The sequence below is a fragment of the Meriones unguiculatus genome, chromosome 7 (assembly GCF_030254825.1).
Source record: "Meriones unguiculatus strain TT.TT164.6M chromosome 7, Bangor_MerUng_6.1, whole genome shotgun sequence".
In the NCBI taxonomy this organism is placed as follows: Eukaryota; Metazoa; Chordata; class Mammalia; order Rodentia; family Muridae; genus Meriones; species Meriones unguiculatus.
The window spans coordinates 4,442,252-4,458,966 of record NC_083355.1 but is presented as its reverse complement, the minus strand read 5'-3'; the positions used below and the strand labels follow the sequence as shown (position 1 = coordinate 4,458,966).

The 16,715-nt window shown below is 58.4% G+C and overlaps 3 protein-coding genes across 3 annotated transcripts in view; all 3 read right to left on the bottom strand.

Moving 5' to 3' along the window:
- LOC110549932 (dynein axonemal heavy chain 17) overlaps positions 1 to 5,103 on the bottom strand; it is a 49,387-nt gene extending 44,284 nt beyond the window's left edge. The window contains 3 exon segments of the mRNA XM_021639429.2: positions 2,992 to 3,140; positions 3,925 to 4,052; positions 4,975 to 5,103. Coding sequence (XP_021495104.2) covers positions 2,992 to 3,140; positions 3,925 to 4,035 — 260 coding nt within the window. The 5' untranslated portion in view covers positions 4,036 to 4,052; positions 4,975 to 5,103.
- Positions 5,104 to 5,341: 238 nt separating this feature from the next.
- On the bottom strand, positions 5,342 to 12,036 carry LOC132655069 (dynein axonemal heavy chain 17-like). Its single transcript, XM_060386197.1, has 7 exons — positions 11,852 to 12,036; positions 11,156 to 11,312; positions 10,159 to 10,263; positions 7,120 to 7,277; positions 6,624 to 6,762; positions 6,225 to 6,452; positions 5,342 to 6,071 (listed from the first exon to the last, which is right to left on the bottom strand). Exons 1-7 carry the CDS (start codon positions 12,034 to 12,036, stop codon positions 5,760 to 5,762), a joined length of 1,284 nt encoding a protein of 427 aa, XP_060242180.1. The 3' UTR covers positions 5,342 to 5,759.
- Positions 12,037 to 12,518: 482 nt separating this feature from the next.
- LOC132655068 (dynein axonemal heavy chain 17-like) lies at positions 12,519 to 16,011 on the bottom strand. Its single transcript, XM_060386196.1, has 5 exons — positions 15,805 to 16,011; positions 15,532 to 15,684; positions 14,555 to 14,680; positions 14,003 to 14,110; positions 12,519 to 12,785 (listed from the first exon to the last, which is right to left on the bottom strand). The coding sequence occupies exons 1-5, from the start codon at positions 15,964 to 15,966 to the stop codon at positions 12,519 to 12,521; spliced, it is 816 nt and encodes a 271-aa protein (XP_060242179.1). The 5' UTR covers positions 15,967 to 16,011.
- Between the last annotated feature and the right edge of the window lie 704 nt (positions 16,012 to 16,715).

Here is a 16,715-nt window from a genome sequence, read left to right as displayed (position 1 = left end):
GAGGAGCATCCGCTAAAAGCATAAATAGTGCTGGGCTCCCTCCAGGGTGAGCGAGCTGAGGGTGTGCGTCATTTCCAGGATGCCTGAGGCATAAGCAGAAGCCCATGTTAGGAACCACGAGGCAACAGTCCACAGCCAGGACCCCATGGGCCTCGCCATGAGCGCACTGGAGGCACTGCCGCTCCTGCTCTGCGGTGGGGACACAGGACAGGAGACCAAAGCCGGGGGTCCCCAACGCCTGTGCCTGTGTGCCAGTGTGGCAGGGAAGCCTTTGCCATCTACATCTCCAGGCAGGATGCAGCGCAGGTGCGTGCCACACCCAGGTGGTCCTCAGTGGGGACCCGAGCTGAGCACTCTGTGTCATACTGCAACATTCATTGCCTTGGTGATGTCACACAGCGCAGCCCGGTGTGTGCTGGCCTCCATCTGTGCACAAACTCAGGTAGACACACCTGGAGACACAGGTCAGCCTTCCTAAGGGTCCGGGCACTTCCTGCTTCACTCCCAGAGGCAACTGGGGCATGCCGTTGGCCCAGGTCCCGCGGGCTGGCTGTAGCCATCTGCCTGAGGACTGCTGCTCCTCCACCTGGGTGCCTGTACCTGCCTCTCTTCTCTCCTGCAGCAGGATTCGTCATCTTCTGATTCCTCTGGACACCCCAGGAGTGTCTAATACCTGCCCTTGCCAGTTTTACCTCTGGCTCCTTCCTCCTGGCTCTCACAGCTGTGCGCCATGACCCTACCTCCTGAATCCTAGGCTGGTCATGTGAGCTGACGTCTCCCTTCTCTTCGTGTGCCCACGACTCACTAGTTTTCTCTCTCCTTTCTCTTCTTCTACCCGGGCTTCGCTTCCATTCCCATCCTGCCTTCTGCTCTCCCTGAAGACTCAAGCTGCTGCGGAGGACAGAAGAGCAGCCCTGACGCAGCCACCCAGAAACTAAGAGTGTGGGCTCACACAGGAGAGGAGCTTGTGGCTGTAATCAAGATATGGGTCTCAAGATCTCATCCTGGGTTACAGTGGACCCTGAACCCGGTGCCTGGCTGAGGGCTGTGTGGAGACAGCGTGGGTGGTCATGAGCCACCAAGAGCCAGCAGAAGTGGGACCAAGCCTGCCCTCTAGCCTCCAAGGGCCCAGTGCGCCACCATGGGGACCTCGGGCTCCTGGCCTCAGCTCTCGGAGATGGGCTTGCTGTTAGTGGCTGCCTTGCACACGGTGCTTCCTTACGGCGGTGCCAGCAACCTGGCAAGTGCTGGTGGGCAAATGACCCAGAGGTTCCTGTCTAAGCGGCTCCCAGTCTCCTGGTGTCCGGCCAACTCCAGGTCCTGTGCCTGCCAGGGCCATCCTCCTTAGTGCCCTGTGGGCCTTGGCCTCAGGCTGCTGCCTGCCTCCCCACAGACACTTCACCTCTCGGCAGCCTTCTCATTCCCCACTGAGGACGACAAGGGACTGAGGCATGAACTCATATCCTCTTCTCTCTACCGCAGAGCCTGGTGTACACCCGCACACCTCTGGCCTGATCCTTGTGCCCAAGATTGTGTCTCACCTTGACAAGCTTCCCTTCTCTTGCTGCAGTGCCCCCCGAGCCCTTAATCTTCATGGCTTCCACTGTGCCTGTCGCCTGCCTTCAGCCCCGCTGCTCCACGGATCTATCTTGAGTGATTGATGGGTACCTGGCTGCCAAGTCCGGCTATTTTGAGTGATTGATGGCTGCCAAGTCCGGGCCAGCGTCCTTCCTTGAGCCTTGCCATCTCTCAGGTGTGAGTGATCCTGTCAGCTCCCCGCTCCCCACTCCCTGCGCTTCTCCTCAGAGCGTCCACAGCTCACCACTGCTCCCTGCGTCTCCTCTGAAATCGCTTTTGGGTCTGTATGCTTTTCTTCCACCCCAAAACAGTGTGGGTTTTGTTAGGGACATTAACTTCTGCAGTCACGATCCATTATGTTTCCTGGAAAACCAACTCCCCCAGCCTAGAATGCTCAGGGTCCAACAGACACAGAAACTGTGCAGGAACATCGGTTGGATAGATGGGGGATCGGCGAATTGGATAGATGGGTTAGTGGATAGAGGATGGATGGATGGATGGATGGATGGATGGAAGGGGGTGAGTTGATGATTGGGCAGATAAATGGATGGACAGATGGATAGATAAGTAGGTAGGCAGGTGAATTATTGAGTGTGTGGATGGGTGGGAGGATGGATGGGTGGGAGAATGGATAGGTGAGGGGGTGGATGGATGGGTGGGTGGATGGACTGATAAGTGAATGCTCATCTCTAGCTCAGATACTCATCCTGAGCCTGTGGTTCCTAGAACATGCCCTGGATTTCTATTCCAGCTGTCTAAGGACCTTGGCTCCAAGCTGTTCTATGTTTCCTCTCAAGTTTGACTATTCTGCCAATCACTGGCCACATGTCCAAGCAGTAATACCTCAACATCAAATCTTCTGTTCCTCCAGGCTACCCCCCCCCCCCATTGCCACAGGTAAGGCAGGAACCACTCTTCGCCTCTTGAACGGTTCTTCCCTCCTGGTCCTCAGCCTTCACTCCGCGTCCATCCCGGGGCTTCCCTGCCAGCTCCACTCCTCGTCTGGAATGCCGGCACAGACCCTGTGCTTCCTGGGTGCTCCCTCTCCTCTCGGGTGGCAGCTCTGACTTCAGTGCTCTGGGACAGCAGCACCCACGCAGCCTGGACGTCTCCTCACCCCAGCACCCTGAACTACCATCTCTGGCACCAACATGTCTCACCAGCTGCCACGCTGCGGTGTCACTCTGAGTTCCCCTCATAGTCTCACCCCCCTCCCCTGCTTCAGCTGGCAGTGAGGTGACCCAGCATGATGCAAAGAAGCCGCTCGGCTACAGCCCACTGAACGTGAGGAGAAATGGCAGGGGGCACTTAGGTGAGTGGACGGGTACACGCCAGCATGTGCCACTGTGACACAGCCCATCGCTTGCCTTCTCTGCCGCAGCGAGGAAGGGGAAGAGCCCCAGCCCTACTCACGGGTTCCATCCTAGGTCGGCGGGATTGATGTAGAGTATACCAGCCCTGGAGACGGTGGCCGGCGTGGCTGTCCTCAGGTGGCTGATCTCGAACACCAGCCTCATGGTGCGGTTCAGGGGAATTCGCTCATTGCTGGCCAGGGTGAGGACCTGGGGAGGACAAAGCAAGCCTGTTGGCCAGTCCCCAAATGAGCCACGGGGGAAGGCAGACACGGTCACGTGAACCTGCGTCTCTCGGCTCTCCCTGCACACCTGGCCAGCACAGCCCCCTTCAGAAGCAAAACCCTCCGCTCTGCCGGGATCCTTTTGTGTGTCTTTCTACCCAACTGAGAAGCCCTGTTTTTGAGACAGGGCAGCCCAGGCAGGCCTTAAACTCATGGTCCCCTTCCTTTCCCCTCCCCAGTTCTGGGAGAAATCATTCTCTCTCTTTCTCTCTCTCTTTTTTTTTTCCTTGAGACAGTATTTCTCTGTGTAGCCCTGGCTGTCCTGGAACTCTCTCTGTAGACCAGGCTGGCCTCGAACTCAGAGCTCTGCCTCCCTCCCATCCTCTGGGATCAAAGGCATGCACCACCACTGTCCAGTAGGAATCATTTCCTTAGGCTGCCTCTGGACTGTCCCGGAGGCCATTCCTGGCTCCCCAAATGCCACCTCTATGCTGGGCATGGGTGAGTCGGAGAAAGCCCTGAGCTTCACTCCAGCCCACGTAGAGGCGGAAACACAGGCAGTCCAGGAGCACACGGATCTGTGTCCCCCATGGAGAGCGCCTCGTGGCAGCTGCTGTCTGCAGTTCACGACTTTCTGTGTGGGGTGCTTGGCCGGCTCCGTCCAGCTACGCTCCCGCTGCCCGCAACGCCCCCTGCCCTCAGCACTGTGCATCTACACTGTGCCTTCTCGTGGTGACTGCGGCTCAGCTGGGAACCCGGGGCACGCGTACCTTGTTGTCATCCATGACTGTGTTGAGGGACTCAATCCACATGGGATCTATGTCCCCGTCCAGCACAATCCACTTGGGGCCATCGTGTGTGATGTTGGCCAGGTCCCTCATGATGGTCGAGAACAGGCCTGGAGGGAGGCAGGCTGGTGACTGACACTTGCGCTCACTTCTGAGGGGCTAAATGGCACGCCAGGCACTCTGGGGCCTTTACTCCTTCAAGCCCAGTGGGCCTGACCTGGGCCCTACCGTCAGCTTCTCAGAGGATGACAGTGGTCCTCTTGCTCTCCTTTGTGGTTCCTATGCTAGATCCTGGGCTTGGCGTCCTCCGACCCTCCCACCCCTTTTCCACCATTGACCCCTCTGTTGAGGCTTTTGCCTGCCTCAGCTCTCCAAGGTACAGCAGCCTTGTGGTGAGTGTCACTGCCACACTTGGGAGCCACCTCATTCATTCATTCATTCATTCATTTGCTTGCTCGCTCGCTCGCTCACTGGAGGATACATGGCATGAACAGGGGCAGGAGGACACCATGGGGACAAAGCCAGGGCTGATCAAAGCTGTCTCCCTCACAGGGCTTGCCCATGCAGAAATGTGTGCACAGGAGGTGGGCAGGGAAACCGGAAAGAGAAAGAAAGTGGGGTTGGATGGTGCTGCCTCCCAGGGGCGGGGAGGAGAACCTGCCCTTCGCTCCCAGCCAGGAAGTGCTGACATGGGCAACACCTCAGCCCCACTTTCTCTGGGCCATTCCCCAGTTCTCTCATATGGCCAACCTGATGGAGCCTCTGCCAGAAGCTTCTATCTCAGAACCTGTGGACAGAGGCCCACCCGGAGGTGCTTTGCCTGTGGGTCCCCCTGCTCTGAGTCAGTCTCAGCCCCCACTTCCTTCCCAGCTGCTGGTTACAGGTTCCCTGTGCCTCGAGTGCCCCAGCCCCGGCTCAGCCCTTCTGCAGTGGCCGGGACCCACACAGGCTGTGACCCATTCTCAGGGAGCCTCCCTGCACTGAGTACAGCAAGCACCCTGGAGGTGACTCCCCAAACCCCAGTCCACCTACCATCCTTCCACTCCCTGGTCGCAGGGTTGATGATGCCAAACAGCTCGTCGCAGGTGACAGCCTTTGGGTCCAGGTCGATGGCCACTGGCTTCCTCTTCAGGTTCTGGTAGGTCTTGTTGAGGGATTTGAGGACCTGGCAAGGGTGGGGAGCACTCGCTGGCTCAGTGCCCACAGCACCTGTGCCAGGGCCTGGCACCCCTGCAGTCTGCTTGGGGCGGCCCCCTCGGCAGACCCAGGTGCTTCTATTAAGTGGGAAGCAGGTGCTGCAAAGTCTCTGTCCCCTAGACCTAGTGGTGCAGGCTGGGTAAGGGAGCTGACGCCAGCCCACTGATCCCAGGGAGCACCGGAGACTGTTAGGACCTGGCAAAACACGTGTGCTTCACTCTTAGAACACAAGTAATGCACTAAAAACCAAACCACTCATGTTTGTTTCTTTTTTTTTTTTTTTCACTCAGAGAAACTGGTTTTAAGAGCACTGGAGGAAATTCTGTGTATTTCTACATGTTTACATACGCACACTTATTTTTTCTCTAAAGACCAAGTACAGTTTTTGCCTTTTAAGCAATGACTTGCTGCCAGGCCCCTTTGTAACTTGTTTTTAAACAGGCTCTCACCGTGCAGCTCGGCTGGCCATGAACTCACTATATTGACCAGGCTGGCCCCAAATTCACAGGGATATACCTGCTTCTGCCTCCTAAGTGCTAGGATTTAAGATACGTGCCACCACACCCGGCTACTCTATCCCCTAGCCCATGTGTCTTCCGAAATGGGCTTTGGTAAGGGGGTCAGGCTCCCGCCCTGACACTTTCTGGCTTAGTGCTACTGGCATCAGTGGTATTGGCTGCTACCCTACAGGGCTCCCCATGGCCCTGGGCAATGCTGGGGGACAGGAATGTGAGTGGGGGTGGGTCGTTGGGGATGCGGGTGGCGGAGGGGACGGGCTGGTGCTGGTGACGTGCCTGGGATTTGCCACTGCCGGCGTTCCCGATGACGAACACCGAGTGTCGGACTTGGAGAAGCTCCTCCAGCTGTACCACCTTCAGCACGAAGCTGTCCTCCGCCTGCAGCTTGAGCTCCACGATGCTCTGCTTGATGACCTGGGTTAGGAAGGTGGCTCGGGAAGAGGACCGCTCTGAAAACTGAGGCTGTCTGGGGAGCATGGGAGCAGCTCGTGGCCCCGGAAACCCTTGCAGCCAAGTTCGGGTTTCTCAGGACAGATGGAGGAGGTGGGGTTGGGGCAGGAGAATTACCTTCTCAAAGTTCAGGTCCCGCTTCCGGGGCACGTCCAGAGCGGGGAAGAGATCCCCGATCAGCCCCATGAACACGGGCAGGTCATCCGTCACGATCTTGGGGATGTTGAAGTCCCTCAGTGCCCTCATGAGCACCTGGTCCTCTGCCCGGGTGGGGTCCCCCCTCTTCAGGGAGCCGGCTACCACCAGCACGGACTTGATGGCCCGCAGGCCCCAGTCGTAATGGTCCTGTGGGGAGCGGGAACGGGGGATGTGAACTTGCCTTTCTACAGTGCTCGCCTGGCACTGCCTGGCTCAGAGTGGCTCTCAGGGCTCTGGGGGGCAGAGGCAGAAGTGTGGGTCCCCCTCCCCTGTCCCCCGAGGCTGGGCCAGGAGCCCCAGGGGCAGGGAAGAGCTCACCTGCTTTGAGAGGAGCTCCTTGCAGAGGGTGTAGAGCGTGATGAACTTCCGGGCCAGCAGGCGGGCTTCCAGGAAGCCCTCTGCCACCAGCATGATCTCACAGATCAGCTCGAAGTCGGGGACCACCATCGCACAGGGCCTGAGAGAAGAGCAAGCGAGCAGCTGCCTCTCCTGCCCGTCAGCCACCGCCTGTCCCTCTTCACCTGGGACACGAGTCTCTGCCAGGCAACTTCCTGGTCACATGGAGCTGGGGTCTAGCCTCTCTCCATCACTCCTCACACCCAGACTAGGAAGCTCCAGGCCTCACCCCTGCTCTGACCGACTGACAGTGTCTCAGCTGGGGACTGCCCCGACATGGAGAGTCCCAGGGCTTCTGAAGGACCTGCCTGCTGTCCTGTTTCCCCTACTCCATCTTAGGAGCTAGCCTTGAGCTCCTCCACTTCCTCTGCTCGCTCTTTAGTCCCAGACACTGCACGGGGGAGGGCAGGGCTTTCACCTGAATAGGGCCTTCAGGTTCTCCGGCAGCTCTGTGCGTCCAGCATAGCCAGGGTTCATTGTGATGAAGATGCCCACGGTGGGAATGAGGCTTATTATCTCTCCCAGGAAGTTAAACTTCTTTTTCTTGGCCCGAATTGCATCTTGGACACATTTTACCTAGATGGTTGGTACACACACACATTAAAATGAAACCATTTGTGTGTGCATATGTGTGTGTGTTGGAGGATATGCATGTATGTGAAAGCCAGTCGGCAATGGGTGTCTTCCTTTATTGCTCAACGCTTGCTTTTTTGAGGCAGGGTCTCTCACTGATCTTGGAGCTCACCAATGGACTGGACTGGCTGGACAGCGAGCCCCAGGGGTCCTCCTGTCTCCCCGTCCACGGCGCTGGGACCAAACACCGCTTCTGGTTTTGTTTGTGTTTTGAAACAGGCTCTCACTGTATAGCTCTGGCTGTCCTTGGACTCAGAGCAATCCGCCTGCCTCGGCCTTCTGAGTTCCAAGATTAAAGGTGCATACCACCACCCCTGGCAGCATCTGGCTCCCCCGCCCCTTCTTTTAAAAAAAAGATTTATGCGTCTGCTTGGGTCTGTCCATGCGTGTGTTTGGTTGCCTGGGGAGGCCAGAAGAGGGTGTTGGGTCCCCTGGAGCGGTGAGCCAGCTGGCACAGGTGTTGGGAACTGACCATCTCACTTTCCCCAACGTCTGACCTTTTATATGAGTTCTGGGGATCAAGCTCACATCCATGAGTTTGTGTGGCAAGAACTTTACTGAAGGGATCATCACCTCTCCCCCACACCCCAACCTCAGTTACAGAATTCGGAGGCTGTGGATTAGCAATGGCTCTCACACTGTCACCTGACTTCCGCCAGTGCTAAGCTGTATGTTTTGTTTCCTCGTGTTCTATAGCTGACCTTAGGCGGGCTTTTGTCTCAAGCCATGACCCTGGCTGAATTCTGTCAATTCTCTGATAGGAACACATCACAGCCCCATTAGCAGCCATGTCTAAGAGTGTCTGAGGCCGCCTCCTGCTGACCAGGATGGAGGACGGAGGACCATGGGAATCTGGGCTGCACTTAGGATTTTAGAAAAGCCTTTGGAAGGTAGCTGCAAAGCATGAGATCGCCACTGGGTGGCGCTCGAGGCCTGCGACAGAAATTGCTCAGCTGCCTGCTCTTTCCCCAGCACACAGCTTGCCTGCCTGGTCATGCTGAGTTTGCCTCCCGATTTGTAGCTCACGGCTGGGCAGGACTAGAAGGCAAGAACTGGGAACATCTGCAGCTAGGACCTTCCTAGCTCTCTGGTCCCTGCTTCTTGTGTCCACAAACGTGGGCACCGTGGAACAGGGTTTGTCCCCTGACCTTGGAGTGGGGCAGGAACTCTGGGTGTGTCCTGGGTCCGGGGTGGGTTGGCCTCTCTCAGACTGCAGAACGGGGAGCTGCTGAGAGCCCTGGAGGGCCCCCAGGCGGTGGGTCCTCGTGGGTGCTCAGGAACCTTGCCCCTGCATCCCCGCCCCCTTCTACGGGAACTCCTGACTAGCAGCTACTTTTGTGATAAGCACAGATTTATCACTCTGCGGACAAGCGGCTGAGGGGTAGCAAACAGCAGGATGAGAGCTGGGCACCCCACCTTTCTTAGGTTCGCTTTGATGGTCAACGTCTGCGCCAAGGACTTGAAGGCCCAATGTCTTAACAAGAGTGGAAACCCCAATCCCACTAGAGTGCTGAGTGCACACACCCAGTACCCTGCCTGTGCAACCTTGGAGCTCCTGCTAACACCCCCCCACACACACACCTGCACACCCTGCCACACCTGGGACAAGAACACTGTTCCTCATCTCCCTGGTACACCGTCTTCCTTTCCCTTTTCCCACCATTCCTTTCTCTGAGTTTGGTGTAAGTAGCTAGGCCTGGTTTGTTAGGACCTTCAAAGTCAGGCCTCTGGCCTAGGGCTCCAGGGACAAGATCTCAAGCTGACCTGGGACCGGAGAGCCCACGGTTTCTCCAGCCTATTGGGCACCAGGATTGCTGGGGCTCCTGTTTGAAATGCCCATCCAGGGCTGTGGAGGTGAGCTTAAAGCTGGGTCGCTGCCCTGTCCTGCTTCCCCTATTCCCCTCCACACACACACACACACACACACACACACACACACACACACACACATCTATTCTATGCCAAAGCGCTTCGCTCTCCTCTATCAATCTCAGGGGCCTAGCCTAAGGCCACCGCTGCCCAGCGTTTAAGCCTAGTCAAGGGTTTCTCCCTACGTGGGTATCTAGGACCGTAACCCCAACCAATGCAGAAAGACCTTGGAACCTAAGTCTTGAAGCCCGTGGCTGAGGCCCAGCCAACTGCAGGCAGCCAGCTACTCAAATTGTGCTCAGGTAAGGCAGAGCCCGGCTGTGGTCGACCAGAGCTCTCTATTCTGCAGTCACCGCCTTTCCGCAGACTGCACGTACAGCCTGCCTCTGTGGTGGTGGGCTGGTACACCCTGGGCCAGCTCAGTCTGCTACTCAACTGCACAGTCACAAAGCCATCTAAGTAAGGGCTGTCAAATATTCTCTTTCCCCTCCTTCCTTCTTCCCTTCCCCCCTTCTCTCTCTCTCTCTCTCTCTCTCTTTTTCTCAAAACACAGTCTTAATCTATAGTCTTGGCTAATCTAGAGTTTGTTATATAGAGCAGACTGGCCTTGAACTTGTGGCAACCCTCCTGGCTTTGCATCACAAAGCTGGGCTTATAGGCACGTGCTGCCACACCCAACAGAACCATCTATGCTGGCGCCCCGAAGAATCTATTGCGCCTCCCTGTCTCCCGTGGCACAAGGGTTACCATCAGGCTCTTGCTGCTTCCCCTGTGGGTGAGTTCCTAGGGGCCCCTGGGAGCCAGGGCAGGGGTCGAGGGCATCTTTGGGTCACCCCATCGTTCAGGGCCTGGTTGTTGGGGATGGACAGACAGGAGCGTCGGCGGCATCTGAGGCACCATGAAGCCACCCCCATCCCTGCCCCGCCCACCGGCCCAGCGGAAGGGCCCTGCCTACCTGCACAGCGATCACAGACAACACCTCCACTGAGATCCGGTTAAACTCGTCGAAGCAGCCCCAGGCTCCCGTCTGGGCCAGGCCCTTGTAGATGTTTCCACAGGACTACAAGAGCAAAGTCCCGTCAGAGGGAGGGGGCGGCTTCTGGGGGCCTGCAGGAAGCAGGTTCGTGTCCTAGCACACTCACACAGACTCTCACGGCAGCTGGCGATGCGTGGAGACCGCATTGTCCCAGCAGGTCTCTTCTCTCTAAGCAACAGGCTCCGGCATATGCCAGCTGAGAAACTCCCCAGGCAGTCCCCCTTCACCTTCTCATTTAGTGCATGCGAAGGAGGGGCCCCCTCCATGTTGGGCTGAGGCTACAAGCTCCTGGAGGACCCTCCCCTGTGAGTGTGAAATTCTGTCCCCCGCAGGGTAACCAACACGCCCATGGAGTCCAAACAGAAACCCCTTTTAGGATCAGTGGACTTTGGTCATCTAGGGCCCATGAGGGCATGAAGGTATGAGCAGTCAGCAGAGGACACAGGTACTGTCCTCAGCCTCAGGAGGGGACAGAGCCCTGGGCTGTGGGGCTCATCCAAGAGGGAGTCCCCTGCAGACTTCGGGCCCCACTCTCCTCCCTCTGATGCTGGAACTGCTCCTGCTCAAGCCTCTCCCTTCTGATTTAGTCCCCTGAGCAGAGATGGTGGCCCTGCAGTTGATGAAACTGACCCCTCCATCTCTTGTCCCCTTCGGAGTCCACCTGGACACTACTTTCATGCTGACCATGAGGGGGGTACTCACTCACTCCTATCTGTGGTCTCTAGCCATAGGGGCAATCTTGGAACTGAGGTCACAAGCCTTCCCCCTCCCCATCAGGACCCGTGGAGGTGAGACCCCCACCCTCCACAAGGGGGTGCTGGCAGGGCACTCTGGATGCCTCCTCACTGCCCCCCAGGGTTCTCTTTCTAGGGTCCACACATTCTGGGGTGGGGCAGCCCCGTCCCCGGCCACAGACCTTGTAGTCCATCTGCTCCGAGCAGTTGAAGACATAAACCATGGTGCCCAGGGCTCTGCCCAGGTCCTTGGTGGTCTCCGTCTTGCCCGTGCCAGCTGGGCCCGCAGGGGCTCCGCCCATGATCAGGTGCAGGGACTGCGTGAGCGTGATGTAGCACCTGCCAGGGACCCCCAGTCACCCGGGGCACCGTGACCCCACGACCCACACACAGTGCGCTATGCTTCGCCCTGTCAGCTGTGCGGCCATTGTACTTGCTCAGGCCCGAAGGGCAAAAGGTGGAGGGCAGGGACACTGTGCCGTGACTGAGGGACCAGCATGGTGCTAGCTCGGCCCTCCCGTGGGTTTGGGCAGGTTTTGGGGGGGGGGGCCCTTGGGACTCCTCAGACACGCACCGAGGGTGTCCTGGGAAGTTTCTGGGCTGAGTGTGGTTTATTGTCTGTAATTTACTCAGTCCTCATAAACTCTCCAGGATTCCTGCACCAGCCTCCCTGCTCTGCAGACCTCAGAGAGGGGAAGCGACTCCCCAGAGACACTAGCTAGTGTCAGGCCAAGGGCTCAGCCCAGAGCTGGGCTCCTGCCTGGTGACGCAGCTGGATCTGCCGCCTCACCCGGATGTGGGCTCTTCCAGCCTCAGCGCCAAGGCGGGGAGGTGCGAGGTGGAGAGGGATGGGCGCCGGGCTGCCTGGCGGCCCTCACCTGTCTGTGAGCGGCGTGATGACCAGCCTCGGCGTGTTACCCAGGTACTCGTAGGAGTAGCGGATCTGGGCATCGCAGATGTTGGCAAAGCAGTGCCTCTTCTCATCGTCCCAGCGGTGTCGGAGCTGTGACTGCCAGGTGAAAGCCTGGGAGCTCTCCACCTGCGGCAGAGAGGCGGCAGACATCAGCTCCAGGCCGGTCCCCGGCGGGGTGGGGGAGGCCCTCCTCTCCGTCCCAGACACCTCTGTTCAGTGCCCCTGGCCACATCCCACTACCCACAAGGAACTTCTGGGGTTGGGAGTTGGCCCAGCCAGTAAAGAACTTGCTGAGTAAAGTCCCTGGAACCCAGTCCTGGGGAGGCGGAGACAGGGGAACCTCTGGGGCTGCCTGGCCAGCCAGCCTTGCCTGTGTGCCGAGTTCCAGTGTGAGACCCTGTCTCTGTGAAGAAGGTGGCTGGCCCCTGAGAAACCACATCTAAGCTTGTCCTCTGGTCCCCACGTGTATGCACGCACACACACACACACACACACACACACACACACACACACACAGGAATGGACACACACAAAAGAATGTAAATGTTGGGTGCTCCGCTCATCTGCCTCCTATGAATTTTGTGTGTGTGTGTGTGTGTGTTGGGGGTGGGGAAGGACTGCCACTTCCCCAGTCAACACCCTGAGAAGAGGAGGCAATGGAAGCTGGAGCCCTTGACAGGGCGTATGGTCTCCAGGCCCTGCCTTAGGCCCCGCCCCCAGTCCAGGCCCCGCCCTGAGGGACAGCGGCGCCAGCGGGGCTCTCCTGCCTTGGCGATGATCATCTTGGCCACCACGTCCCGGGCGTGCACGTCGATGGTGCAGATGGTCATGATCTTCATCCTGTCGCCAGGGCTGAGGTTGCCGATGAGCAGGGTTATGAGCGCATTCAACTGGCTGATCTGCAGTGAGAGGCGCGTGCTGGGACCCCGCCTGCCACCCCCTGCCTTGGGGGGGGTGTCCCTGAGCTGGATGCTCAGGCTGTGGGGGCCACAGAAAATGGCGTGCGTGTGTGCGTTTGTGGGAGCGCGTAATTAGCCAGCCCTTGTTTACCACCACGAAGAAACAGAAAAGCTCCTCTCCCCGATGGGGATACCATGGCACCCCGACTGTTCAGTTAGAGCAGCTGCAGGTAGAGCCAGAGCCGAGGATCAGGTTACACACGCAGGAAGACTCCAGAGCCTCAGGAGAAAATGCTGACCCCACCCCCACCCCCGGGATGCTGCAGCCAGTCAAGTGCTGTCCTCACAAGCGCAAGGACCTGAGTTTGAGTCCCAAGATACGCCTCGCCAGGTGAGGTGTGGTGGCATGCGCTTGTGCTGCCAGCACCAGGGAGGCAGGGACAGAGGATCCTGGCACCCACTGACTAGCCAGCCTGGCCTCACGGGCAAGCCTCAGATCCTGACTCAGAAACAAGGTGGGCACCCACCCGAGGTTTATGTTGGCATCCACACACAAATGCACCGTGCGCGCACACACACACACAGACCTAATCAAGAATCTTAAGGGACAAGAGTACTACCAAAACGGCTTAGCAGATGGTGCCTGCCACCAAGCCTGGCAACCTGAGTTTGAACCAGGGAAGCCAAGAATTGACCCCCACACACTGTCCTCTCATCTCCTTATGCACACTGAGACACATGTTTACACACACGCACACACACACACAGAAATAGACAGAGGGGAGAGAGAGAAGCATGGAGCTCTGCCTTGGGAGTCAGCGGCCTGTGAGGCCCACTTCTGTGTCAGTTTGATACAAGCTAGAGTCATTTGAGAGAGAGAGAGAGTCTCCACTGAGGAAATGCCCCTAGTGGGTCCACCGGTGGTTCACTTCCCTAGCTGGTGACAGATGGGAGAGGGCCCCAGGGGGTGGGGAGTCCTGGGCTGTGTAAGTGAGCAGGCTGGGCGAGCCTGGAGGAGTGAGCCAATAAGCAGCAGTTCCCACGGCCTCTGCTTCAGCTCCTGCTTCTGGCCCTACCCCGACTTCCTGGGGCAACGGGCTACAGGTCGGAAGCTGTGAGCTGTGAGCCCATTCCTCCCCAGCTTTAGGTCATGGTGTTTTACTCCGGGGGCTTCTGGCTGCTGCCTAGTGCTTTCAGGGCCCCAGAGGTCCCCGCACCTGCTTTTTGTTGTAGTCTTTGATGGCATTTTCGTACCCTTCCTCCAGCCTCCCGAACGCCATGCCCACCTCCGTCGTCCACCAGATCTGGGTGCACGTCAGCGCCACCTGAAAATTACCCAGGGCGTGAGAGTCAGATGAGGCCATAGCCAGGCATGGTTGTGACACACACCTCTAATCCCGGCATTCAGGAGGCTGAGGTAGGTAGGTCTCAGAGTTGGAGGCTAGCCTGGTCTACAGAATGAGTTCCAGGAAAGCCAGGGCTATACAGAGAAACCCTGTCTTGAACCCTCATCCCCTTCCTCCACCTCCCCACCCCACCCCTCACCCCCAATAAAGAGAGCAAAGAAAAAGATGAGGTCAAGGGGCTGGTCAGACAGCTCTGTGCTAAGAGCCCTGGCTGCCCTTCCAGAGGACCTGGGTTTGGCCGTTTGTGACTCCAGCTCCAGGCGTGCTGACACCCTCTGCTGGCCTCCACAGGCCACACACACAATGAAAATAAAGGGGGGAGGGGGTCTCAGAGACACGAGAAGGTCCCTATGGGTGCCAGACCTGGGCTGGGTAGTCAAAGATCCACTGCTCCCTCGGCTTCTCCTCATACGTCACCACGGCTTCTGGGATCTCGTGGCGGAGCGTGGCGCACATCCGGTCCAGCACCCGGTTCAGCCACACTTCCACCTGTGGGGGACCGCACACGGACCTCGAAGGCCCCCTCCCCCGCAGTGAGCACAGGGACCCTGCCTGTCTCCACCTTCACACGTTCCTTCCCAACCAAGCAGCCGCTGACCTCGGACCTGCGCCTGCATGGTGCTCCAGCCACCATCCCGCTCACCTACAGTCACCTAACTTCCTTCCTGGGACCAAGCGCACCCCAGTCCCAAAGCAGAGGGCCGGTCAGGCGTGGACCGATGAGGGTGTGTGGTCAGAGGGGCAGGATGTACCCCGTTAGCCATCTCGTGGGGTTGCACGGCTGGGCGTGAGCACGACCGACTTTCAGGGACTAGCCACCTCCTCCGTGGGGCTCCACAAACGGAGGTGCTGGGACACCGCCAGTGCCCCGAGCCATCCTTAGCGCCCTCTGCCCCATAGTGTCTACTCTACGCCTTTGCTTTGCTTCTAAACAGTCGTCCCTCCCCTCCCCCAGCCCCCAGCCCCCCGCCCCCAGCCGGCTGTTTTTGCTCCTGTGTGAGCTGCTTCTTTGAACAAGACACCAAGAATTTGGAAGCTCAGTCCAGGCAGAGGCTGCCAGTCACAAGCCCGACAGCGGGCAGAAATGCTTAAGGGAGTGCGGGCATGCGACTGGCGACCTCGGTTGGGTACCCAGAATCCGCATGCGATGGAGGGAGAGAAGTGGGTCCGAAAAACTGTTCTCCAACCTCCGCTTGAGTGTCGTCTCTCTCACACACTCACTCACTCACTCACTCACTCACTCACTCACACCATAAATACATACATTTATAAAGCAGATGAGAGGTCCCCGGAAGGCTGCCCGCCCCTCCCCAGGCCCGCTGCCCGCTGCCCGGGCTCACCTGGCCCGAGAGGTCACACTCCTTATCAAAGTCCACATACTCGTCTTCCTTGCTGTACATGCCCAGCCCAAACTTGAGCGGTTTTCCGTTAGCGTCCAGACGGAACTTGAGCTTGCAGAGACTGTCGAAGAGTTTGGACAGGTGGCGGCTCACCTGGGGAGAGGCCCTAGAGTTGACAGCGGCTCCGGGCTCCTGGCCCTCTCTCCCCCGCTAGCCTTCCTCTTTTGTTTTCGGATTATTTGCCCCATCTCTGGTGTTGGCTGAGGCACCCACAGGCCTTGGGTGGACGCCGTTTCCAGAGCCCCCATCAGGGCTCCCAGCACGCCCCCTCCTCTGGGCCTCTCCTTCTGAGGAGCCCCGGGAAGTGTCTTCTTGGACCCCTGGCTGTGTATCAGGGCAAAGCTTGTGGAGGCCGCACTCGCACACACAGCTCATCAGCCCTGGAAGCCGCCCATTCCATAGCAGGAAACCAGCAGGGAGGGGTCAGCTGACTTGCCCAGAGCCACACTGTGTTCGTCGTGTGTTCGTCGTGGCTTTGCCCTCCAGCCCAGGGCTCAGGGGTTTGCCCAGCCACGGCCCCTCCTACCTCCACGGGGTCATTTCCGTTGGAGAGGATGTCCAGCAGGTCAGCTGAGGAGACAAAGTAGAACCTTGGGAAAGCCAGTCTCTTCGTCTCCAAATATTCGGCCAATGCCTTTTCACACACAGCCAAGCTGAGGGAGGAGGGGGAGGGGACCGGTTGGTCCTTTTCTGCAGGGCTCTTGGCCAACCCGCGTCCTCTCAGCTTACTGAAGGCCTCCAGCCTTTTCTCCACAGGCCAAGATCATCTCAGATATTCTGAGAAGACACTTGCTCCCCTTTCCCCCTCCCTGGCTCTCCCCCAGCTCTGACCACACAGGAGGCTGGGGCATTATCAGCCTGTGGCCTGTGCCTTTGCACAGCGGGCATCCCATGATGGTACCGTCAACACCTCAGCTGGACGTACAAGGTATGGGGGACCCACCTCTTCTTCAGCACCTCCAGTTTATCGTAGAGACCCGGCTTGTTGGTGGCCTCCACCACGTTTGGTGTTGTCACAGCGTCCGCCATCAAGGCCTTGGAGGAGAAGAGGGGGTCACAGAAGTGTTGGAGCCTGTCTCGGCCACGGTGGCCACTCCTGGGAGTGGCCGGCTGCCGGGCTCACC